This window comes from Vipera berus, assembly GCF_964194415.1.
Source record: "Vipera berus genome assembly, chromosome: 2".
NCBI classification, from domain to species: domain Eukaryota; kingdom Metazoa; phylum Chordata; class Lepidosauria; order Squamata; family Viperidae; genus Vipera; species Vipera berus.
In genome coordinates, this window is record NC_138203.1 from 245,186,194 (window position 1) to 245,212,749 (window position 26,556).

The 26,556-nt window shown below is 40.5% G+C and overlaps 1 protein-coding gene across 1 annotated transcript in view; it reads left to right on the plus strand.

Annotated features, from left to right (window-relative positions):
- Window positions 1-4,871: 4,871 nt before the first annotated feature.
- The window catches only part of SUMF1 (sulfatase modifying factor 1), a gene marked incomplete at its 5' end in the record, with an annotated part of 67,245 nt that continues 45,560 nt past the window's right edge, over window positions 4,872-26,556 (plus strand). The window contains 3 exons of the mRNA XM_081320030.1: window positions 4,872-5,129; window positions 17,315-17,488; window positions 22,731-22,805. Coding sequence (XP_081176156.1) covers window positions 4,872-5,129; window positions 17,315-17,488; window positions 22,731-22,805 — 507 coding nt within the window. The remainder of the gene's footprint in view (window positions 5,130-17,314; window positions 17,489-22,730; window positions 22,806-26,556) is intronic.

Consider the following 26,556-nt stretch of genomic DNA (forward strand, 5'->3'; position numbering starts at 1 on the left):
GGATGATCAGAGCAGTTACTGTATGATATCAGAAAGACAAATCTACATCTAGTTTTTATACTTCAATGTCAGTGTACTGATACAACAAAAATATGTTAAGTTTTATTTGAAGCCATTAAACCCAAATATTAAATATACTGGGGTGTTTTAATAAAAATGGCTGTACAGTATATCAATGTTCTCCAGTTAATAAACAAGGCATCTTATTATTAAGTTGTTGTAATGTGCAATCAATTTGGATGCAATACCTACATGAAATTCCTTATTTGCATGGTGATTATTCTTAGAGCCCTTCTCCATTGCTTAATTTTTTAAAAAAAAATGCAAATGTCAATCACAATCCTATCATGATGCAAGGCAGAATTATGCTTTGATTTCAAAACATCCTTCTGTTTAAAAAAATATTTCCTGGTGCAGTTCCCAATACTTTTGCATAGTGAGTGAATAGGTACATAGCCATAAAATTGCATTTCGTCATGGTATCTTAGAAATATTTGTTCAGTAAAGTGAGGATTGTTTTTCTCCTCTCTTCAGAGAGATGTGTAATCTCACTTTGTTCTCCTTTACCATGTGTTTATTATACACACAGAAGAGGGATAGGCAACTTTTAAAGTCTGTGAACACATATGAAATTTTAGAGAAATAAGCTAGCTGTTCTCATAAAACTACTGTTACAAGAAGCTAAGTATTTGATAGGTCATAAATTTGTATTTATCTTGTGCCTCCCATGAATCTGTTTTACATAACTTTGTCTTCAGTCTAGGCAGGTAGAGACACCATTCAAATAAAACTACCCAGAATTCTTGGGTGTAGCAAATAAATTAATAAAGCACTAAGTTGCAGCCATCCACTATTTTTATTATCAAAAATTATTCACAGGGCACACTACCATTATACTGATACAGATCTTATATATTTTTAATTAAAAGAATTTGTCTGAAGAAAACTGGCTGATCTTAAACATAGTATAGATTTAAAGAATTCTACAACATGCTTGATATTTAAATCTGTCAGTAAACTGAGCAATTTTATTTGAAACACATTTATAGTTCAGTTTCCAAGGGACCCATTCACCAAATGACTTTTTTATTTTCCCTCTTATTTAATTCAGGGGAAAAGATTAATAAATTTTAGGCTTAGCCATGGTAGCATAGTGGTTAGAATGCAGTACTGCAAGCTACGGTACTTCTGACTGCTGGCTTCCAACAGTTCGGCAGTTCGAATGTCACTCGCTCAAGGTTGACTCAGCCTTCCATCCTTCTGAGGTCTGTAAAATGAGGATCCAGATTGTTGGGGGAAATATGCTGACTTTGTAAACCACTTAGAGAGGGCTGTAAAGCACCGTGAAGCGGTATATAAGTTTAAGTGCTATTGCTATTTAATATCTAAGGTAAAAGCAGTGATTTTCTTTCATATTATTTATATACCACTGAAAGTGTTTGGTCCATTGTAGTTTAGATTCACAAAATCATTAAAGCATGTGATTTGCTTGTGTGGAGTTTAGCATATTGTATGAATCCAGACAAATATAATTCAGTAAATATGGATAAATATCAATACTGGAAAGATTTTATACCTAGTATAGTTATTAGATGTTCTCTTTTCCATGTTCTTTTGCTCCAAAATTTATTGCTGAGAGTTAGGAAGATGTATGTGGTATATATGTTCTCCCTCTAAGAATAGCCAGAGGCCAGTATGTTCATCCCAATATTTCAACCCATTATCTCTTTCTCCTGCCTTCTAGAGTCAACAGTTATATGGCTGCCCATTTCCTGTCTTTAAAAGTTTCTGCCATCTGTTCTTTGTTTATAAAACAACTTTCTCTGGCGTAAGAATTGGAGATTTCAGCCTCACCAGCCTCAACCTTTACAATAATTTAGCGTTATGAATAACATCAGCCTTATGTTAACTCTGATGAGTACAAGTACAATAATAAGGCTTGTATTTGAAAATTTACACATGCTATCTAGCTACTGTATGTATCTGATGCTTTAATTGTAGCTGATGAGCACCTTGCTTCAGTTAAGTTTCAGACTAGAATTTAGTATTGTGACAGCTTTGATCACCCTTGTTGATCACCTGCAGAGCTGAGATGGTGGTCCTTGTTCTTTTTAGTCTCTTAGTGGCTTTAGATACCATTGACCATAGTATCCTTTTGAGCCAGCTCCATGGGTTGGGGATTGGAGGTTTTGTGTTATAGTGGTTCTCTTCTTTTCTCAAGGGCAGGATACAACTAGTGTTGGTAGATCCCTCATTGTGATGTTGAAATAAAAAATCTTCATCAGAGTTCAGTCCAAGCTGGGAATAAACAAAATGGAGACTGCCTTAGAAAGAAGGTTGTAGTTTATTAAAGAGCAGAAGCACAAGACATGCAGCTCTGGAGCAGCTGACCACATGTTGTTGGGAGTGGTGGGTTTTTATACCTCCTTGGGCTTTTGTGTTTGGAGTTGTTCCTGTGGCATGAACTTTGACCTGAGGTTCAATGTGTCCTTCTGATATTCTAATGGTGGTGAGTTAATCCCATTATGTACTAAATGTCATGTCCTGCTTCCCTGGGGCTGTGGCTGATTACTATGTCCTGTGTTGGATTTTTGAGTGAGGGGTTGTTGGTTCTAGGGATCTTTGTCTTTCTAATCCCCTCAGCTCCAATCTTCCTGGCTCCAGTCTTTCTGAAAGGATTATCAAAACTGCATTTCTACAGACCTGGTTTCTGCTTGGGGCAGAGACTTGGGGTGGGGGAGTTTCTGCCTAAGATTTTCTATTATTCCTTTGTGGAAATATATTCTGCTATTTTTAATATCCCCAAAATATTTTTCTTTGGGGGAGTGGAGTGTCTTCCTACAGTGACATGTCCACAGATTCTATTTTCTCTCCCCTACTTTTCAATACCTACATGCATTCACCAGTTTGGGGACCTATATTGCTTTAGATGGTCAACTGGGATGATCTTTGGGTAACCATGATAGGAATATATACTCTTGATATACAGTCCTAGAATTCTTCATTCACCCCTCCCTTCCTTCACCAGAATGAAGCAGCACGGTGATTCTTTAAGAGTCCACACTGACTTGATAGCACATAATCAATCAATCACATGTGACAGAGACAAATGGCATCTTTTTGGCTCAGTGTGATCTGCATATACTTATTCTTAGGACTACAATACAAGGAGGAAGCTGGGATGCAATTTTTTAAAACATGTGTACATTATTTAGCTATGGGATTTTTCTAGGTTTCAGGAAATCTTGAGGTTTAAATAAATATTTGAAAATGCCACACTGTTTTTACCCCTTACATAGGAAGTGTTCCAAAATTTGGCTCATATGAATGTATGCAATGGAATTTAATACTGCATTCCAAAATTGGATCAAATTAAAGCAAATGCTTCTTTGAATTGCATCAGTTCAGAAGCTCTTAGGGAAAGGTATGGCTTAGCAAAAGAAGTGTATGCTTTCATTTCATAAGAACTTAGTCAGCAAAATCTCAAAAAGTCACAGATGAGAGTTTGGCCTACTGCATTCAGTTTTAAAATCTTTTCAGTTCTATGTATTTATTTATTGGGTTTCAAGGCCACCCTATTCCAAAAAGATGCTGGACAGTTTATATTATTTAACATTACAACATTAAAGTGTTGAAGGAAAAGTCTTCAGTCCAAGCTGGGAATAAACAAAATGGTGACTGCTTTAAAAGGAAGGTTGCAGTGTATTGAAGAGGAGAGCCAGACAGAAAGATGGCTCCGGAAGAAAAGAGCAAGCACATGTAGGGAGTGGGTTTTTATAACCTCTGGGGATTTTGTTTGGAGTTGTTTCCTGTTCCTGTTTGAGGCTTTGTATTTCCTGTGTTATGTATTCTGACCTGAGTCTGGGTTTGCCCTTTGGTATCTGTGGGTTAATCCCATTATGTCCTGTCTTAGAGTTTGGGTAGGGCAGGGTTAGGCAACCTTGGCTCTTTTATGACTCGTGGACTTCAACTCCCAGAATTCCTGAGCCAGCATGGCTCAGCTTGGAAACCTCTCCCTTTCCCCTTAGCATGGCTGGCTCAGGAGTCATAAAAGAGCCCAGATTGCCTACCCCTGGGGTAGGGTATGTAGATTTTAGGCGTCTTTGTCTTCCTAAGCTTCTAGCTGGGGGGCCGCAACCTTCCTGGATGGTTTACATCTGCATTTCTACAGAGCTGGTTTCTGCTTGGGGGAGGGAGACTTGGGGCTATTAAGACAACTGGGCATGCCATTCTGCCTCTTTAAGATCCTTTGAGGAAATATATTTTTCTGCCCTTTTAATATTTCCTTCTCTGGGGGGCTGACTTCTCACACAAGATAGCCAGTGTGTGATTTCCACTGATTTGCAATTATTTATTTTCAGCTTTTAGGATTTTGTAAGTAGTTCAGAAAATTCTCCCTATCTCCTGTGGGAACATCATCCTTGACCTTTATTTCATGTTATAGGTTCTTGAGTTCTGGGAATGATGTTGTCACTGACCAGATGCAGTGGAAGATAAACCCCTCCGTTTATTGAAATACGATTAAAAAATTCATATTCCGGTAGCTCCTAATCCCAGTAGCACTAAATACCTAGTAACTCATTCAAACACCTGTATTTTCTGCCTTACATTCCTTTCACTTACTAAAGGCTGGCAACAGAAGCAGATTTCTCCAAAACAGAATTAATCCTTAGTTTCAGTTTATAAAGCGGAAACTAATTGAGTCAATACAAACAAGCATTCAGATTTTCCTGCCGTCGTGCAACACAGCGCGCTGGAAGGAAAATCCCGAGTAATCGAGAATACACTTTTTTTCCGGAAAAGAACCGGTAGGGGGGGGGGAGGAAAGTGGTCAGCTGATATTTTCTCTTTCACGTGATTTTCCTTACAATATGGCTGCGCCCAGGCATAATTTACTTTGGGTGGTTTACGCTTGCTGGATCCTGTGGCTACGGTCCGCAGAGTGCTTAGACGGCAGCGAAGGAAAAGAAAAGCCCGGGGAAGACGAGGATCAAGGAGCCTGTGGTTGCAGCAACAGTCGGGCAAGCGGCGCGGAAGGAGCTGCACGGAAATACTCTCTGGAGGCGAATGTTTCCCAGCAGCCAAATAATCGCCGTGGAGATGACCGCTCGAAAAACGAGGGTATGAAGGTAAGTAAACGAGACGTTAGGTTGGTGGTTTTAATGAGGAATGAAGATGTAATGATGGGATGGCGAACAGCGGGTGTAACAGCGTTGCTAGAGCGTGTGACATAACTTTAAACATGATTGCTAGATGTATCTTTCAGTTCAGTGTTTCTTATCGTATGTGCGATAAGAAAAAAAAATAAAGAACACCCATCTCAGTCACGTGTAGCACCTGCAAGCCAGTTTATAGCTCAAGCCTCATGCCCAGAGGTTTCTGCTTTCCAGCCTTCTGTAACCTGGCATTATCCAACTCTGTTGGATTTCACCCAGGTCTAGATTAAGACACGCTGAAGCTCTAAACTATGTGAAGTTTTATGCTAACTCATATTAAAAAGGCATTATAACAAAAGGATAATTGAAAATAAGAAAGGCATGCCTGAGTACCAACTTGGCAAGGATCCAGGTCAAACCAATACGCTTAGCCAAATCAGTTACCTTGAAAAATCCTATTTGCAGTAGGAATACTTTCAGCTGAAAATATGCTGTGTCTTTTTTTCAGCTTTTAGAGATGATAATGTAAAAGAAACACGAGCTGTTACACAGTTGAGCCCTAATACATTTCAAAAAAATCACATAAATTGGCATTATTTCTGCTTTGTATCTTAGCCAAGGTGACACTGAGTGGGGGTGAGATTATACATGCAGGTTGAGGAAAGCAAGGGAAGATGTTTTTTTTTTCTGTTGGGTCATATGGATTAGAGAATTGAAAATGTTTAAGTGAGAAAAGTACTGCAATAGAATGGTGACAGAGGAGGACGAGAGAGTTGGAAAACTGGGTTACCTGAGCAAAAGAAGTATAAGGGATCCTGAAACTACCCATTACAAGAGAAGCCAATAATCTGGCCCTTGCATATATGGCTTGGAAGATATGGAAGTTGCTGGTGTTTGTGAGGTTTGGGTGGAAGCAGCTGTGCAGAAAACCATTAATCTGTTAAGGCCCTAGATAGGTATTGTGCCACTGAGGAACATCATTTGCAGTGGCAGGAGTGGGATCCATGAAAAGAAAAACTTTCATATCTACAATGTTTGAAGAATTGTGGACAATGTGATAGTTGCTGTTACAGTTTATCATGCAGATGAGCAGTCCAAATGCCAAAAGCAAGGGCTGAAGAGTAGTTGAAAGTATGTTCTAGAAAGTTGGTAAAAGTGGAAGAGGCATAAAAGTGAATGCCATAAGCTAGTTCTGACAGATATTACAGTAGATTGGATTGGAGGAAGAACAGATGCGAAAATTTATGATGAGAACAATTTGTGACAGAGTGGTAATGAAGTACTCTTCTTGGATTGAGAGTTAAAAGGAAGTCTGCATCTGTTAAATTCAAGTGAGAGCAAGTTGGTAGAAGTTGGAATAGGATGGCTGCAGTGGGACCCAGCCAAAAGCAGCCATGTGGGATGGATTTTTTTATATGTTGCAGCATGTAACATTCTATGCATGGGGTAAAGTAATAGTGTTCCCATGAGCAGCCCCTTCCTTTTTCTATATGAGTTGTGATGTCTCACCACCATCAATCACTACTTTCCAAAAGCAACCAACGCCACATATGGGAGTTGAATTGCAAAACATCTGTAAGGTATTATGTTGGAGAATGCTGACTTAGACTGGTCTGGTCACTGGATATTCTAGCATCTAATTCCAAAACATTAATCAGAAAATACTGTAAAAATATTTTAACTTTCATGTATGTGTGCTTTTATTACATGAAACATCTGGAGATTTTTAAATATAATTTTATAAATCAAGATATGCACTATTTATTTATAAATTGATGCTTCTCCTCAGCCAATGTGGAAATGGAAACATTGCAAAATATATACTTTTAAATTTTGGAGTTACTGTGTGTGTATTCAGCAAACTGTGGATTAATCAGCTAACCATAATTAAGCAAGACATGGCATAGTGTATAAAACCCAGCATGAGTACTAATAGATCAGGAAAGGGATATGGTGGAGGACTGATCAGAGGATCAAAGATCACTTGAGGGCTTCCATTTGCTTCCTGGCAATTTGTGCTGTGATGTGAAGGGAGGTCAGAGTCAGTATTTTGCCCCTCCCTGTTCAGCAGCGGGCAGAGATCAAAGTCTTCACCCCCACTGCTATAGCTCAGAGTTTCTTGGAAGACATAGACATATTTCTTCAGGGATTTAATTTAATCTTAATTGTTTTAATTTTTGTATCGTTGTTTTAAGTACCCTGTAAACCGCCCTGAGTCCTATGGGAAAGGGCGGTATATAAATTCAATAAAATTCAAATTCAAATAGTGCTCTGGTTGATCCTTCAAGGAAGAACTTTAATCCCTTCAGTACCAAGTGGAGAATGCTATTTTCTCTTCCTGCTTGAGGATCAGTAGGCTCAGAGATATGAAATTATCCTTGCATATTACATAAAATAGGGAAGAGTGTTTTCACCTTTATCCTATGGAATATTTTTGATCAGGAGATGGATTATATATTTAGTTCACATCTGGAACATGTATATTCATTCTGTTTTCAACTATGTAACTGATATTTAACAGCTTTCCAAGTGTAATTCCTCCCCTTTGCACTATTTAATCAAGAACAAAACACAGTGAATGTAATTTATTTGAACATATATCATAAACATATCATCAAATCAAACTGAGCTTTTATTGATTACATCCTTGCAATTTTTCTGGCACCATGATGGAGGTTATTTGCCATTCTTTTTTTCCTGGATTTTGTTTTAATGATCTAGGCTTGGCCTAGGTCAGGGGTAGGCAACCTCGGCTCTTTTATGACTCATGGACTTCAACTTCCAGAATTCCTCAGATGACCAGTGCCATAAACTAGTCTTGATGGGCATTAGCTCATCAATCTAGAGCAGATTGAATCTTTTGGGCACAGGGACCGGTTACATGGAGAAAGGTTTTTCCATGGGCTGGAGAGTGTGTGGTTTTGTGTGCTGCCTGCATCTTGCGGAAAGGGCTTTGCTTATTTGTGCGGACCGATTGCTGGCATGCTGCAGCCCGGTACCAGTCCACAGACTGGGGGTTGGGGACTCCTGATCTAGAGTGCTCTGTATTGTGATAGCCTGCCATATACTACCTTTATGTTGCTCTACATCCATTTAATACTCCTGTTCCTTTTCTTAGATTCCTTTTAAATATATCCTTCTGTTTTATATCTTGTAGCATTATTATTTTTTAGATTCTGGTGTATTTTTAGTTGTTTTTTTTAAATTGTATCTGTCATGCCTCCGTCAGAGCCTGAATCTGCTGAGGAAAATGAGCTGGAACTGGAGCCAATGGAGGTAGAGGGAGAGGTGTCTGTGTCTTCAGAGGAATGTGGGGAAGAGCAGGCTGAGGCAGGCCAGGGCCCTTCAGGATTGGGACAGGATGAACAGGAGAGACAGAGTTCAGGCAATGAGCAAGTGCCACCCCCACCTGATCCTAGAGCACGCAGAGTGGAGAGAAGGAAGGAACAACGCAGAAAGGCTCAACTACTTGGGAGGAGAGTGCCCTGCCCCTCTCCACAAGGCACACCTGGAGACTGAGACTTAAGGAGCCTCTGTGGGGAGGGGCATTTGTCGGGAATAAACGCTGAATTCTTGTAGGTTTGTGTGGTGTTGCTGATCTTGGAAACAGCTCTCTGATCTCTTGTTTGGTGTTGTGATTTCTGCTTGGAAACCCAAAACTCTGACCTTTGGACTGGCTGACAAACTTAATTTGTGTTCAAAGATTGTATTTTGGCTTCTCCTCTGAAGCTGCTCAGGCAAGCTTGTATTTCTACAGACTCGTTAGATTTTGGATGTATGTTTCATTCCTTGTTATCTACGTGCCCTTGAGTAAATTACTCTTCTAATCTGACTGAATGTGAAACTACTTGCAGCCAGAGGCTGCTGAAGGTGTGTGTGTCTTACTTTGTTCTGGGGCTTGCCAGAAACGTGGGAGCATTTGGGGAAAATTTGGAGCAATAAAGGGTGGTTTGAATTGCCAGCTGATTGCATTGCCTCTGTGCCATGCTCTGGGTCATCGCAGTATCCCACCCTTCTTAAGATGGTCTTTGAGCATAATAAAGATTTGATTTGATTTGATTTGATTAATACGATATAATAAATAAAAGACCTTTCAAAATATAAATCAGCTTTGGAATTAAATTTATTTTGATTGAGTTTTTATTATCACAAATATTAGGAATTCTGTCTTCTAGTTTAATTGGTATCGACACAGAGGATAAACTCAGATGATTTGAAACCAAGAAATTATCAACTGGGAATTCTTACACCAAGATAAATAAAAACATTTTTTATACTTTGTGTATGTTATTACTATGACACAGTAGCATCAAGTCAGATTTACTCCAAAATTATAATAAGCAAATTTATGTATTAATCAAATTTGTTTAGGAATAGCCATTCTGGTCTATCTCTAATTGCCTTGTGGCAAGATGGGTGACAAATTTAATTTAATCTAAAAAGAAGAATTTTCCTCCTTCCTCCCATAATTATATTAAAATTAGCATATCTTCTAATTGTAAAGGCAGGCAGACAGACAGGAAGGAAGCTTTGTGTGTACTTTTGTCACATTGCAGTTCTTTCCATCTTTGATTTCCTCCTTCTCCCAGCCTTCTGCCTTACAAGCTTGCAGGGCCAGCTATTTGTAACAGATGGGGCCATCATCTCTGCTTCAGAAAAAATAGAGCAAGGTATAATCTCAAGAAGTCTCTAACCTGCCTTCTGAAAGTGTCTTTCAAACCAGATTTTAGTTAATTATCGCCCACATTTATTATTTATATAAGTAACTCAAGACAGCAAACATACCTAATACTCCTCCTTCCTCCATCACAACAGCCCTGTGAGGTGATTTCAACTGAGAGAGAGAGTAATTGGCCCAAAGTCACCTAGCTGGCTTTCATGCTGAGGTGGGACTAGAATTCACAATCTCCTGTTTTTTAGCTGGTGCCTTAACCACTGGACCAAGATACTGAAATATACTCATGGAAGATGGGAGGAGGGGAGATCAAAAGTTTGGTGAGTGTCTTTATTCTGAGTGGAGAATTAACCAACCTTCATGTTCAATAGTAATATTAATAACTATAAATATTGGAACTATTAGATCAGGGCTTTTCAACCAGTGGTACGTGTACCACTGGTGGTATGCGAGCACCTGGCTGGTGGTACGTGGCATCGCCTTCCCTCCCTACCTCCCTCCACCTCCCCCCTACTCCTTCCCAGCTTACTTGCTTCCGGGAAACATGCTGCTGCAGGAACCTACCAGGCCGCGCGAAGAGCGCAGGCGCAGAGTGAGGCCCCGCCCTCCCCTGGGACTCATTGTGCAGCAACCATGTTGTCCTTCCCCCAGAAGCAAGCGCGAGCCTGAACAGGACAGAGCCATCCACTCTCTCGGCAGGTAGGTGTTTGCATCCACTCACGTCCATCTTCTTTTCCTCCCCCCCGCGAGCTTGTGATACCCCTCACAGCCCTCACATTGCTTTCCTCCTAGGGCTCAAGAGATTTTCCCCTCTCCTCTTCCTGATGTGCAATGCAAAGTGGAAAGCAAAGCGGCCAGATGGTGCACACCCTCCCTGAGGATTCATCCTGTGGCAGCAGGTGGGAATCGAGGCCCATGTTTGTTTTCCTGATGCGCGCCAGGGCAGGTGAAGCCATCAGAACGCGGGTGTGGAGGGAAAAACATGCCTGACTCCCTCCCCCCCCCCCACTCTTGGCAACTCCGTACAGCTGGCCCTGACCTCCGCTGACTGGAGCCCATTGGCGGAGGTCTAGGCCAGCCGTATGGAATCGCCAGCTGATCTGTATGGCCAGGCCCGACCTCTGCAAGTGGAAAGCAAGGGAGATTGCCAAGAGCACGAATTGGCACGTGCTGAGAAACGCCGATCTTGTGCTGCTGCAATCTCCCTCGCTCCGTTTCAGCTTGCCTTGCTGCAAGAGAAAGCAAGCTGAAATGGAGCGAAGGAGATTGTCAGGAACACGAATTGGCTGATCTCGCGCTGCTGCAATCTCCCTCACTCGGTTTCAGCTTGCCTTGCTGCAAGAGAAAGCAAGTTGAAACGCAGCGAAGGAGATTGCTAGGAACACGAATTGGCCGATCTCGCGCTGCTGCAATCTCCCTCACTTGGTTTCAGCTTGCCTTGCTGCAAGAGAAAGCAAGCTGAAACGCAGCGAGGGAGATGAATGTGAATCGGCCAATCTCGTGCTGCTGCAATTTCCCTCGCTCCGTTTCAGCTTGCTTTCTGTTGCAGCAAGGCAAGCTGAAACTGAGTGAGGGAGATTGCAGCAGTGCGAGATCGGTGTTTCTCAGCATGTGCCGATTTGTGTTCCTGGCAATCTCTCTCGCTCGGTTTCGCTTGCTTTCTGCAAGAGAAAGCCAGGCTGCAGGGGTGCTGCTCTAGCACGGAGAGGGAGAGGCCAGTCCCCATTCGGCCTGCCAGCCCCGAGAGAGCCCCGTGTGAGTGGCTCGCCAGCTGCCGAATCCTGGCTTTCGAGCAGGAGCAGCCTTGCCCTGCTTGCCCTTAGTTGGCACCGGGAGCAGCCACTGCCACCCGCCCTGCTTTTTGCAAGCCCTGCTATGCCGCTGCTGCAGGTTTCCAGCAGCGGGAGGCTCCGGGATGAGGGCCTGTCGGCGCTGCGGGGCCCGCCCTGGGAAAGGTGGAAGCGCAGCTGTAGTCCAGGACGGTCAACCACTCCGAGCCCTGGCTGGCTGGCTTTGTGCCTCCATCCCCCAAGAGCAGCTGGTTGTGAGTTGCTAGTGTGCGCTTCCCTGAGTGCGCCTCATCCCCGGATCTCCCCCCACCAGGGACTCCGGCCGTGTCTGCAGAAGGCGAGCGGGGCGAAGGGTGCTTTGGTGCGTCTTCCATCTCTCCCGTGTGAAGGGCGCCTTCCTGCCCCGCGGTCCACAGCAGCATTGTTGGCATGTGTGGATTGACTCTGAGCGAATACGAGGTGTTTCTGTTGCTGGAATAAAGCTTATTAAATGAGCTAGCAACCACCAAGTATCATTGATAGATCTTCCCCAACTTTCCTCCGGTGCTTCATAAAGAGTTAAGTGGGCATCAGGTTTCTTGGTAAAAATGGATTTGGAAGGAAGGAAAGAAAGAAATGACAATGGGAGGGAGGGAAGGAGGAAAGGACAAAGAGGGAGGGAAGGAAGAAAGGAAGAAAAGAAGGAAGGGACGTTGGGAGAGAGGGAGGGAGGGAGAGAAAAATATAGAGGGAGAGAAAGAGAGAAATGGAGAGAAAGGAAGAGAGAGCGAAAGAGAGGGAGAGAGAAGGAGAAAGAAATAGGGAGGGAGAAAAAGAAATAGAGGGAGAGAGAGAAAATAAAGAGGGAGAGAGGGAGAGAGAAGGAGAAAGAAAGGGAGGGAAATAGAGGGAGAGAGAGGGAGAAATAGAGAGGGAAAGAGAGAGGGAGAAAGAGGGAAAGAGAAGGAGAAAGAAAGGGAGGGAAATAGAGGGAGAGAGAGGGAGAAATAGAGAGGGAAAGAGAGAGGGAGAAAGAGGGAAAGAGAAGGAGAAAGAAAGAGAGGGAAATAGAGGGAGAGAGAGAAAGAGGGAGAAATAGAGAGAGGGAAAGAAATAGGGAGAGAAAGAGAAAGAGGCAGAGAGAGGGAGAGAAAGAGAGGGAGAAAAATTAAATTAGTAACATGATTGTTAAGTGAATCTGGTTTCCCCACTATCTTTGCTTGTCAGAAGATTGCAAAAGGAGATCACATGACCCTGGAACAATGTGACCATCATAAATATGAATCGATTACCAAGCATCTGAATGTAAATCACATGACCCTGGGGATGCTGCAACGGTCATAAGTGTGAAAAATGGTCATAAGTCACTTTTTTCAGTGCCATCGTAACTTTGAACAGTCCCTAAGTGAATTGTTGTAAGTCGAGGACTACCTGTACTTTATCATTTTTTTCCTTTTTTTTTTGGTCACTCGTTTGACACCTTGCTGGGCGACTGGTGGTACTCGGACATTGCCTTGTCCTAAAACTGGTACAATGGGTGAAAATGTTGAAAAGCCCTGTATTAGATTTATACCAGTGGAGTATTCTGGGAATTGAAGTGCCCATATCTTAAAGATGCCAGGGGTTGAAAAACATAGATTTACGTTTATATCTAAAATAGCCTGTTTGGATACATGATGAAAGCTTACTACAATAGAATTCTAAGGCAATGTTGAGCCATGTCACATCCAATTCCTTCTCCTCCTCCTCCTCCTCCTCCTCCTCCTCCTCCTCCTCCTCCTCCTCCTCCCTCTTTCTTCTCCTGACTCTTCCTCTTCTTTTTCCTTCCTCTTCCTTATCCTCTTCCTTCTCTTTTCTGCATGTTGACAATATTAAGCAAGACTCTGCACTGATTCTTCACTCTAGGTTGATTTAATCCCCAAAGATTTGAAATTCTGCTTTCTTGTGTTTTCCAAAAGCAACTAAAGGTGAGCTATTAATTTTTGGATACCTGCTCAGCTTGGAACAAGGACTTCAATTGTCACCTGTCAGGAAAAAAGTTAAAGATGTCAGAGCATGCACAGTCTTACTGCGCTGAGATAACCCAGGAGTAAATACAGTAAACAGTGGTTTGTATTAAATAGTGGTTTATATTACACTATCTTTAAACAAAATACATACACGTGGTAATACAGCAAACTCCAAAACACAGCAGTTACAGCAGGAAACGGAGGAGAGAGAGACCACAGCAGTAAAAGCTTTCCCTTTTATACTCAGGCTCTTAAAGGGATACAGACACAGACCCTGCTGAGTCATTCCTATCATTGCATCATCCACCTTACATTGCATCATTACATAAGTTGTTTAGTTATTAAATTATTATCCTGACAGACTGCATATCTGCTCCATTGTAATGTGTTTTGTTTAGATCAAAAGAAAGAAAAATAGGCACAGAAAAAAATATTAAGGAATTAATTAAGTAAAGTTAAGAAATTAAATTTAGAAAATTTTGCCCTTCCCAGATGTTGGATTATGTTAACACTGATTTCTGTGTACTTAAACACCTGCTGCTCATTAGCAAAGTGGAAACATGGCTAATCTCATATCTACTCCAATCTTTAGGAATAAATAGACTCTCACTGAAAGTGCTTGTGCAAGTGTATATTTTTTTTATTTTCTGTTCCAAGCTTTGGGCATAACAGTTCACTTTCTTGTGCATCTTTTTAAAATAGCTTTACATAAGAAAACTGCTGTAACTTCTTGTCTATGTTGAGGAGAACTCTGCTTATTAAATTTCTTGTTAAGGTGCCATTTAAAGGCATAAGAGTCCTGTTGAATATAGCAATAGCACTTAAGACTTACATAGTGCTCCATAGTGCTTTACAGCACTCTCTGAGTGGCTTACATCAGTATATTGCAATTTCTTTGCCCAAAGACCTAGATAGTTCTTTTATATACTTGAAGCTGGTTACATTTCTTAGCTGGATGTCGTCAACAGTGATTTTTGCTTCCACAGGCTTGATATTTAGCACGGACTAATAAAGTACTTCAGTCTTGTTCAGGCTGATAATCAAACCAAAGAGCGTAGCAGTGTCTGTGAATTTGTTCAGCATCAACTATAGATCATTGTCTTTGTGGGCCAGAAGTGCACAGTCATTAGCAAAGAGGGTTTCTTGAAAGACTGTATGGAGGCATTTTGTCTGTGCATTCAAACAGCAAAGGTCAAAGACAGAGATATCCAATCAGTATCTGATGTACACACCCTCTTTCAATCCCTGGACAGCACATGACAACATGCAACATGCAAGAACAAATTGAACGGGACCAGGTCTAGCTCACAACCGTGTTTTACCCAATGGGAAATAGCAAATGCAGCCTGTGTATCACTGTTGTAAAGAACCTGTCCTGTCATACCATTGTGGACTAGTTGAATCAACTGGATGAATTTACCCAGGCTTCCATGACATCTCAGGATGATCCAGAGAGCCTCTCTGTTTATAGTGTCAAATACCTTTGTCAGTTCAATGAAGACAGAGTAAAGAAGCTTGTTCTGCTCAATGCCCTTCTCCTGGACTTCCCTCATGGCAAATATCATATCTGCTATACTCCATTCTGGCCAAAAGCCACAATGCGCCTCCAGCAGGTTCTTCTCCAAGACAGTGACAAGTCTGTTCAGGAGAATGTGGGCAAAGAGTTTGTCTGCAATGGACAGCAGTGAGACACTGTTTTAGTAAAGCAGTGAGACACTGTTTTAGTAAAGAAAAGATAGTGATTCAAGTGATACAGTTAGCCAAAGATTTATTTTTTACAAGAAGATGGAATTTTTTTAAAAAGCAAAATGCAATTGAATATGGCCTGGTGTTTTTAAATCTTATTATTTAGCCCCCAAATTAGCTTTGAATTAATATCTTTCTTGCAGATTTACAAAAAAATGTTAGATTTAGTCTAACAATTTGGAGACAAGCAAATTAGTCGTATCCACTGAGGTATTCTGTTGAAATGGTTCTCTAGAGAGGGATCTAAACAACATCATTCATTTTTCTCTCTTCTTGCTTGTTATTCCATTAAGCCAAAGATCTTGTTTACACTCTTGACATAAAACTCAGATGCCAAAAATAGATGGAAAGATGTAGGCATCTGAATATTGCCAAGACCAATTTGTGAATAGTGTACAAATTAGCAGCAACCTGTTTTGAGTTGGTGTCACGATTTGGGTGACTGCTGAATGTCTGAAGTGAAACGAAGTTGACCCTTTCCCCCATGTACTCAGGTATGGATGCCTCTAGCTCCATTGTTTCCTATAACCAGAAGTTGTTTCCTATATCAGATAAGTTCCGTCTCTTTCAGCTTCAGAAAACTACATTGTATAAAAAAAAAGGTACATTTTGTTGTGTTTTCAGAGCTGAGTGTGTGGTTTAAGAATGTCTGACACTATCTGTCATTAGCCACTACATATGATTTGCAATTGCAGTTATGAGACATATGTTGAATTTGCAGATCTCACAGCTGAAATTCCTGACCAGTCATTTGGACTTTCTTCATCATCTCTTACTTTTTGTACCCCTGCTCTTTCTGCCTAATCACACAGGTTTTCTGGACATGGGGTTGTTGGTTTTTTTATGTTTTGTTACTGCAGTTCACTGAGTTGTCGCAGTAAATTGAAGTATGTTTCACCCGGTATCTTATTTATTTATTTATTTATTTATTTATTTATTTATTTATTTATTTATTTATTTATTTATTTATTAAATTTATGTGCTGGCCATTCGTTGGCTGATGACATTCTAGACTTTGAAGATATTGTCCAATAGTTATTTTTACATCCTGTAAGAAAAGATAGCGTCAGGCCCCCCCAAAATGTATCCTCAGTTATTTTAATTTTGTAGCTTTCTTTGTTGCCTGCCATTTTGTTGGGAGGGGAGAGCCTTTGGGGATGCTTTGCACTGTCTGCTTTGTTGCCTTGTTGCCCTTCCCCAAGGGGATGGAATATCTCACCCTTATCTGAGAAACGGGTTGTGCTTTGAGCCAGAAGATCTCGAAAGTGAGAGGGACCTTGAAGAGCCTGCCGAAAAGACCGGTTACTAAAACACGATGCCACCTGTGGGTTGGCTGGGATTCAAATGAACACTGGGACACTGGGGGGGGGGAGGAGTATTGAATGCTGTTTTTAATATATCGCTTTGCAGGTTTTTCTCTCGGATCCCGCCTTGATTCTCTGCTGTCACAAGCCCCTAACAAAAGTTTCCTTTTGAGACAATGCTTGTTTCAAGAGTTCTGCTTTCTTGGGTAGCTTAGCTGAGATTGATTGATTGATTAAATTTATATGCCGCCCTTCTCCCTAAGGACTCAGGGCGGCTCACAACAATAAAAAATTAAGAAACATAAAGTACAAAAGTTAAAAAAGAATTAATAAATATGATAAATACATGACAATTTAACCCAATAAAAGCCTAATTTAAAACCATAATCAGTCCAGACCCGCTTGTTGAAATAACCAGGTCTTCAGGTCACGATGGAAGGACCGAAGGTCAGGGGCCATCTGCAGCTCCGGAGGCAGTTCATTCCAGAGGGTCGGCGTGCCCACAGAGAAGGCTCTCCCCCTGGGGGTCGCCAGCCGGCATTGCCTGGCCGATGGCACCCTGAGGAGGCCGACTCTGTGGGAGCGAACTGGGCGATAGATAAAGGAGGCATTTGAAGATTTAAACATATCTGAAAGGGTCTTCTTCAATTTGTAGATGGTCCATATTCCAGCTGGGGTGTTTACAATGGGAACTGATGAGCCCATTATAAAACAAGATGGAGAAGGGCCTGGAAGGAGAGTCCACATTGGTCGTTTTTTCATGGATTGCTACGAAGTCAGCAATGCAGAGTTTGAGAAGTTTGTGAATGCCACTGGCTATCTTACAGAGGTAAGTGAAAGAAATTGGTCTTTTTGCAAAGCAGTCTGGTTTGTGTCCAAATGGAGCTTGGGAGTTGGAGATAAATGTTGCTGCATCAGAGGAGTGGCTTTCCTCTTAGGCATCTGGTTGGCCTGAGAAAAAGAAAAGATATTCATCCACAAAAATCCCCAAATGTTATAAAATTGGCAAAAGTCTTTGGTATCCTTGGACATACTAGTAAAACCTAGCAGTGCCAGAAATTTACTTCGTATTGTCAATACATTAGAGGGACTTGGTCTTTTCAGAATGATAAAACCAATTCCCTGTATATATCTCTCTTATAACAATTACTCTAATTGTAGAATAAGAAAGGACCCTGCCACAAACAAGTCCCGAAGTTCTTCATTTGGAATCTGTATCCCCTAAAGATGTTTTGGAGCACACTGTACAAAGGAAAAGGAAAAACCCACACAAAGACATCCACATAACTTACTGAAAGTTGGCATGTTAGAAATGAACACTGTGTTTCTGGAGGGAAGATTTAAAATCCGCACAGAAGAAAAATACTTTTGCCCCACCCAACAAAAGAAAGGGCAATAAAGGCAACCTTAGTTAGTTATCAATAGCAGCTTAGAGGAGCTTGCTGAACAGTGTACCAACTTGTAAAGCAGGAGATACACTGCTGTAGAACTTGTAAAGTGCACCAATTTGTAAAGCAGGAGGTGCACTATTGAAGATTAAGGAGATCCTTTTTGATATGTCAACATTTATCTGCCACAGTCCTATAACAAGCAATAGCAACAAGCACCACTATTGCTTGTTATAGGACCATGCCAGACAAATGTTGGACATATCAGAAAGGGTATATCCTCCTTCATCTTCAACAGGTTACAGTCTATCTTCAGGTCACCATTATAGAGCTATGGGAGAAATCATGACTTGCGAAACTGCTCTTATTGTATATGATAGATGAGAATTTGGTTCAGATTCAGGATACAGTATCAATCCAGGATGATAGAAGATTTCATCAAGTTTACTGTGTGGATGAAACCACCTCTTTGGGTCCATTTATTCCTCAATTGTCCACCTTTATCTAGGGCCAATAAGTTAGCCTTTGGTAAGCAACAGGTCTTAAACTCTTAGCAAGTGCTACATAATTTTGGCAGAAAAGTAGCATATGGAAATGTTTCATTAGTGTCTGTCAGGATGTCGGTGTCTTTCCCATTCAGTCAGTACTGCAAGGTTGCTGCTTAATGATCTGCCTTCCCCAGTGCATATTCCTCTAGATGACTTAGACTGCAACTTCTGATATTTACATGCAGTGCAGTCGTTAGCTATGCTGTCTGTAGGTATAATTGTTTAACTCTGCAGTTGTGAGTGGGTGATGTTCCATGAGAAGACCAAAAAAGCTATCAAAAAAGCAGTGATAAGCATGCCTTTTTTGTAAGCTTTCTATTTATTGGATCTTTATCAATAGCAATAGTACTTAGACTTATATACCACTTTATAGTATCTTTCAGCACCCTCTGGGCATTTTACAATGTCAACATACTGCCCTGAACAATCTGGGTCCTCATTTTACCAACTTCAGAAGGATGGAAGGCTGAGTCAACCTTGTGTCATGGTTCCGACAGATGAAACTCTTCAAAAGAACTTCGAGGCATTGTTTACCTTAAATAATCTTTTATGCGAGAAACAAAGTATTGGCACTACATAGTTGAAACCAAAAACTAAATTCCATTTCCCTGGATACAAAGTAGCAAAGTACAATTCCCTCCTCCAATAAACAGTCATAAATCACATTCCCCAATTTGCTTGAAGTGTGGGCTTTCTCCCCAGCTCTCCAGCCCGCCAAAACACTATCCGCTCTGGGCCCAATGTCCTTGGGTTCCCACAGCTAAGTTATTACAATATTTAGTTTAGTTTAGTTTATTAATATTTCTATACCGCCCTTCTCCCGAAGGACTCAGGGCGGTGAACAGGGCAAGAATAAAATGCAAAGTTACAAATATTAAAAGAAGATTAAATAGTTGCCCATTAAAAACAATTGATACAATACATTTATAAAACCCCAAAAATACAGCAATAAAAACCCCACCAATCCCCCATCAGGCCAGGCCGGCTTGTTCGAATATGAGGAAAGGTCTATTGTTTAAGTAGGAACTGAGAGTGAAGGAAACCCCGAAATCTCAGGCCAACTCCTTCAGGGGAACCCATGTTATTAACTTGGCTTGAAGTCTGTTAACAGGTAGCAAGTCTGATTTGGTGGGATTTAATCTGGGCTTGTCAATGGAGATTCTCAGTCATTCAGGTCATGGTTGTCACAAAGGTGGTTTTTTTCCCCCCAAAAAAACATTTGTTTTTCCTTTTGAAAAAACTTTTTTGGGTCATTCTGGGCTTGTTTTTCCCCATTCATATCCTCACAGTCTCCGGCTAGCGGTACAAAAGTTCAAAGCTTTATTGTTTATTAAAAGCATTAATAAAGAAGAAAAGCTAGAGAACCTAAATAAAGAGCTCAGGAAAGGAGATGAAAAAAAAAGATCAGTGTGCATATAATTCAAGCTCTTAAAGTCAAAATTAATTAGGGACCAAGTTCTAGGATGAGTTAGATAAATATAAATTTGCGATTGCAGAATTTTTATACTCCAGCAATGTGGCATTCAGCCTTGCTAATCTGTGACATATCACTCTTCTAATTTGTCTCTTATGATGTTAGCAAATGCTGTCTACGGTGTTTTCAACAGTCAAGAGGAATCAGCAGAGAATGAAGATTCTCAGGAGGCAGGATACTGAAGCAAAATGCCAAGCCCTATTTTACATTATTTCAACATAATGATGTTCAAATATGGGATACTGTGTCTGGCATCCCAAGCCAGTGTGCTGGAATGGGAACTAAATTTGTATACCCCTGGAAGGCAAAATCCTGGGATATGTTGACATTTAAAATATGTATCAGCCAAAAATAGTTACAATATTGATTCATCTGCCTATAATATTTAATAGCAAATTTTGTCCCAATGTGGGTTTTTTTTTAAAAAAAACTCAATATTGAATACCGAATGCTGTTAAATTACTTGGAGAGTATATTGAAGTAATTTTTTTACTTACTTAATTTTTAAGCTTTCGGAAATAAAGAATGGGTTTGGATTTGGTAATCAGTAGGAATCAGTGCCTAATATAATTATGGCTAATGAAATTTAGTTACATTAACACGTGCTGCCATATTTTTTAATGGAGAAACTGCTGGTTAAAGTTTCAGCTTAGGAATGCATGCCTCGGTTTACGCATCCATCATAAGCTCTGTTTTCTTAGGTTTAGCATGTTTGAAATACATTCAGCTGAGAAATTCACTGCTATGTACATTTCAGAGCAGAACAGATCGTGGTATTTCACTAAAGCTGGAAGGATTATGCTGCAGTTATCTTTGAAATACTATAGATGCTGAGAATTCAGAATTCCTAATGTCGGTAGATTGAATATCTTTCTGTTATATGTTGCCACAGAGATAGACACTTCAAAATAGTATTGCCAGACAAAAAATAGGCAGTTCCAGAGAAGTGGATAAACTTCTTTTATAGCAGTCTTAAAATACTACTGCTTTCTAGCAATGTGAAAGACATCATCACTAGTTAGAGTATGTTTATTTCAAATGTATATATTATTACTTATCTGTTCCTGCATCCTCTGCTATTGCAGTATATGGATAGAACAAATTTATGACTCAATTGATCAGACATTTTTGCTTTTACTGGTGGGGAAAAAACCCACTTCTAAAATTACCTATACTTTTATTAGTTCAGAACACATATGACAAGGTTAACCTTCCCTCTGTATCTTTTACTTCCACCATCACACACCCAAACACACATCAAGCAATTAAGCTGCTTTTGCACACATTGACTGCTTTGTCATTTCAGTATGTGGTAGATGATCTACACTTTAAATTATCCAACTTTTAATAGACTTTTTTTTACTTAAACTTCCTTTGACAATTGTGTCTGTGGAAATTTTGAGTTAGAATTCCAAACAGAACAATTTTTTTAAAACAACAACGTTACAATGGTGCTGCCTTCCTCCCTAGAACTGATATAATCTTATTAGCCTGAGTCTGTGGGCAAAGGATGGGATGATGGACATTATTGATAATCTAGTAACAAGCAGAATTATGTACAACGATGATTGCAAGGAATAATATAGAGAAATGGAAATTGTAGTTCAGAAAATAGAAAGCCACAAATTGCATGTCTCTGCTACAATTTCAAACACATAAAGCTGTCATGCTATTGGATCATTTGGTCTTGCATTATCTACATCTCTTGTAGTACATAATTTCTCAAGGTTGAGGACAGAGCAGGTTCCCAATGTAGTTATTTTAGATTTGCTGTCTCAGAGTATGTCAGAATCAGAACTCACGAGTTTCCTGACATTCCAGTAATGTCAGAACTCACTGGTCTTTGCTCTACCTTCCAAAAATGCACATGCTGATAATGCAATATGTTCTCATTGTTTTATCATGTGTATTTATGATATGGTTACAAGCACATTATTTGGGTGCTGCTCCACTTGAAATACAATTATTAGTTAAAAGTAAACGCAAGTGATAAAAACAAGAAGCAAATATGGAGTTGACATGATAGAAACATACTGTGTATATATACATCTCTGTGTTTCAAATCCCATTTTAGTGAAAAGCTGATTGAATCATGCTGCTTCCTAACTTATGCCAGTGTGAGTTATTAAATAATAAATACGTTACTAGATAAGAAAAGTGCATATATTTCATAGTTTTTGTTCTTTCCTACATCAGAATGTGACCCAGTTAGTAGAAATGGCAGTGGAAATGTTTATAGAACAGCCACTGACTGTTTCTGTTTCAGGAGTTTACATTTTAGTTCAGTGAAGAGCAATGTCTTTGAATAATGTAATGTTTTTATCCCAAAGGAGTGTGCTGTAAAATTATAACTCTTGGTTTTCAGGGTTGGAGGAGAAAGAAAATATACTATTTGAAGAGTATTCAGGTGGGAAATAATGTGTATTATTCCAATGTGCTATTGGGAAGGTAATTGTAACTTAACTGCTTGATTTGATTTCTTTCTTTCTTTCTTTCTTTCTTTCTTTCTTTCTTTCTTTCTTTCTTTCTTTCTTTCTTTCTTTCTTTCTTTCTTTCTTTCTTTCTTTCTTTCTTTCTTTCTTTCTTTCCTTCCTCCCTCCCTCCCTCCCTCCCTCCCTCCCTTCCTCCCTCCCTCCCTGCCTCCCTTTTTCCCTTCCTCAGGCAGAAAAATTTGGTGATTCCTTTGTATTTGAAGGCATGTTGAGTGAAGAAATGAAGAAGGGGATTCATCAAGCTGTGAGTCATATATTAATATGTTTATACCTATTCCAATGATTCAAAGTTACTATTGTAACCCAATAATATATTTGGTTTTAAAAACTCATTACTATGCTGTGTGAGGCTGCAGTAGTAAGCTTTTGACTAATTTTGAGAACAGCATTAGTGTTGTGAAATTGTGTGTTCTAAGAGAAGGTCTGCACAGAATAAAACAGAGTCTGTTCTGTACATTCATTTTGATTCCTCCCTTTTTCTCCTTACCCAGCCTTAAAACTGCTATGTTTAATTTTGAAGATCACATAGGAGCCGTGACCAGGGGGGCTTTTGCACAGGTTCGCCTGGTGCGCCAGTTGCGTCCCTATCTGGACCGAGACGCCCTACGCACAGTTACTCATGCGCTTGTGACCTCCCGTTTGGACTACTGTAACGCTCTCTACATGGGGCTGCCCTTGAAGACCACTCGGAGGCTTCAACTGGTGCAGAATGCGGCCGCGCGAGTTGTAATGGGGGTTTCCCGATACTCCCATGTAACACCTCTACTCCGCGAGCTGCATTGGCTTCCGGTTGCCCTCCGGGTGAAATTCAAGGTGCTGGTTATTACCTATAAAGCCCTACATGGCCTGGGTCCGGGGTACTTGAGGGAACACCTGCTGCCGGCTTCAAACGCCCTTCGCCCAGTGCGCTCCCACAGGGAGGGTCTGCTCAGGGTTCCGCCGGTAAGAGATTGCCGGCGGGTGACACCCAGGGATAGGGCCTTCTCAGTGGGAGCGCCTGCCCTCTGGAACCAGCTGCCGGTGGAGCTGAGGACTGCCCCCGACCTCCGATCATTCCGCCGGGGCCTGAAGACCTGGCTCTTTGAGCTCTCGGGCCCAGGCTGAGGAGAAAATTATTTTAATTGGGGTTTTTAATAGCACAGGGTTGATTTAATATTTTTAACTTGGCTTTTAACTTTTGTATGTTTGATTTTTAACTCCCTGTAAACCGCCCTGAGTCCTCAGGGAAAGGGCGGTATATAAATGCAATAAAATAAATAAATAAAATAAATTGTAATAATTGCTTCCCAAAATATGGTGCTAATCAGCTGACAAATGGCTTGAAAACTGACTCAAAAAAAGCTTTCAGAGAACCCACATTTGAAAAGACATTGCAAGATTGTGTGAAATCTTGTGCTAATACACATCTTGCTCAGAAGAGTGTATGACATATGCAAATAGAAGCACAGATCTGGATTTTATTTTTTTTTTATTTTTTATTTTTTTTATTCTATTTTATTTGTTGTGTAAAAAAAGACCTCTTGTTCAGTATCCAAAACTGCTTCACAGTGACCCTTTAGGTGAACTTCAGAATTTCTTTCCCCAAGGAGGGATGAAGTCACTCAAAACAGGATCACTGAGAGATTATCAGCAGATGCAATAAGAATAGAGTTATACAGAAATAGAGATATTTCTCTATACAGGCAAGTTGTATAACTTCACACAATATCAGCACTGGAAAAAGTGTCTTATGACTGTTTTTCACACTTATGACCATTGCAGCATCCCCATGTTCATGTGGTCAAAATTCAGACACTTGGCAACTGACTCATATTTATGACAGGTGCAGTATCCCAGGGTGATGTAATATCTTTTGCAACCTGACAAGTAAAGTCAATGGGGAAGCCAGATTCACTTAACAACCATGTTACTAATTTAACAACTACAGTGATTACAACTGTGGCAAGAAAGGTTGTGAAATGGGGCAAAATTCACTTAACTATTGTCTTCTTTAGCAACAGAAAATTTGGTCTCAATTGTGATCGTAAATCGAGGGCTACCTGTGTAGGAGAGCATTTGTACTAATAAACTTGCATAAGTTAATGACAACATTAATTAACAAGTAATAACTTGCATAAGTTAATCAATAAAGGGCAGGGATGAGCAATGTATAGAATGCTTTTGGCCTTCCATCACCTTGTTTCAACCATCGAGCAAGACTGACGTTAGCCCTTTGAGGCTGACCAGATCAGGAAACAGATTCCACAAGAAGACTAGAATTATTCTTTACCAAGAAAGACTTTTACAGCAGAATCTTGCAACCTGACTGGGTTTTCCCTCCCCTCCATCTGAGGTCATTTATTCAAACATTCACACATGCTGCCCTGCTTAGTAACAATCATATTTCTCTTACTATTTTTAGGGACACGTGTGCCACACTTATTCTCACTATCCAAATCCACAGGGTCATAGTATTATACTCCCAGCCTGTGACTCGTGGAAGCTGGAGCAGGAATGATGCACAATCCTGTCTGCAGAGGGGACTGATAAGAGAACAAACCACTCAAACATTCAATGGGAACAGGTTCTTTTAGGATGGGGAAATACAAAAATGGTCCAGATTAGTTAACAAAATTAAATAGAGCTCTGTTCTGTCATTTAATATTCAGCTTACACCAGGTGGACCAGGCAATAAGGCGGAATCAGAACAATCAGACCTGGAGACAGAATAAAGCACTTGGACACAAAAGGGAGTATGATGGACACAGAAATGACAGATGGGAGATGAAACACTTGCCATCTCTCCAGATGGAACTGATGCAACCTTAGCCCCTTCAGAGTTCTGGTTTTTATACAGTCTGAATTGGTGGGCAGATTTCTGCTTTTTAGCTTACAGCCAGTGATCCTAAATGAAATTGTCTTGGCAACCTTGGCTCTCTGCCCAGAAATTCTCTGATTACTCTTTTCTGAGTAGGTCTTTCCAGCATCACTGATGAAGCCCTCTCCATCTTCATGCCTATACTGCGGTCATTTTCAAACTAAATTTTTATTGCACTGGGAGGAGCCAATCTGAGTCTCTAATATTTTCCCAGTTTCCTGGGCTCAAAGCATATTTTTCTACATCCCCCTACATCGTCGATGCAGGGTAATCTCCATGGCTGCTTGTAAATAAGTTAATCCCAGCATCTTAAATTGCACCCAGAAAGAAATCATCAAATGTAGAATCCACAGAACTGACATATATACTGCCAAAACTAAAATCAGCGAGCCACTGCATTCTGAACCAGTGGCAGTCCCTGAGTAGTTTCTACGTGGGAGCCCTACATAAAATACATTGCAGTACTCCAGCTGGGTGATGATGGAGGCTTGAATTGCAGTAATTAGGTTTCTTCTGCACCAGGTAAATTTGCAATTGGTGCAGCATAAAGGTCCCTCTGGCCATAGCCTCCAGGTAAGAATCGTGAGTTTGGAAGAAAACCTAGGTTGCAGACCTGTTCCTTCATGAGTACCGATGGTGCTTGTCCATCCAGATACAAAGTAGGACAGCAAGTCCACCCTTAGATTGATCTCTCTCATCTAGGCAGAGGAGAAATGTGTGCCTTTGCTACAAGGATTCACTTTGCACTCTGTTACTGTTTCCCTTCAAAGAAATAATAAGCAGGCATATACATAGAATGAAGGCTACTGCTAAGCTTGTAAGCCGCCCTGAGTCTTCGGAGAAGGGCGGGATATAAATGGAATTAAAATAAAAAAAAATAAAAAAAATTATGGTGCTTGTCTTAGAAAAAGAAAAGATCTAAATTGGAATAGGACCTATTGGCAAGCCTGAAAGCATGAAGACAGGAGAATTCAACAAATGCACATAAAACCCTTGCAGTGGATGTTTGGAGACTGAATGACAACCTACCTCCTGCAGGATGTTATGCAGGAAAGACAGTCTTTTATTTTATTTTTATTTTTTGTATATGTGTGTGTGTGTGTGTGTGTGTGTGTGTGTTCTGCTTTACTACTGTGAG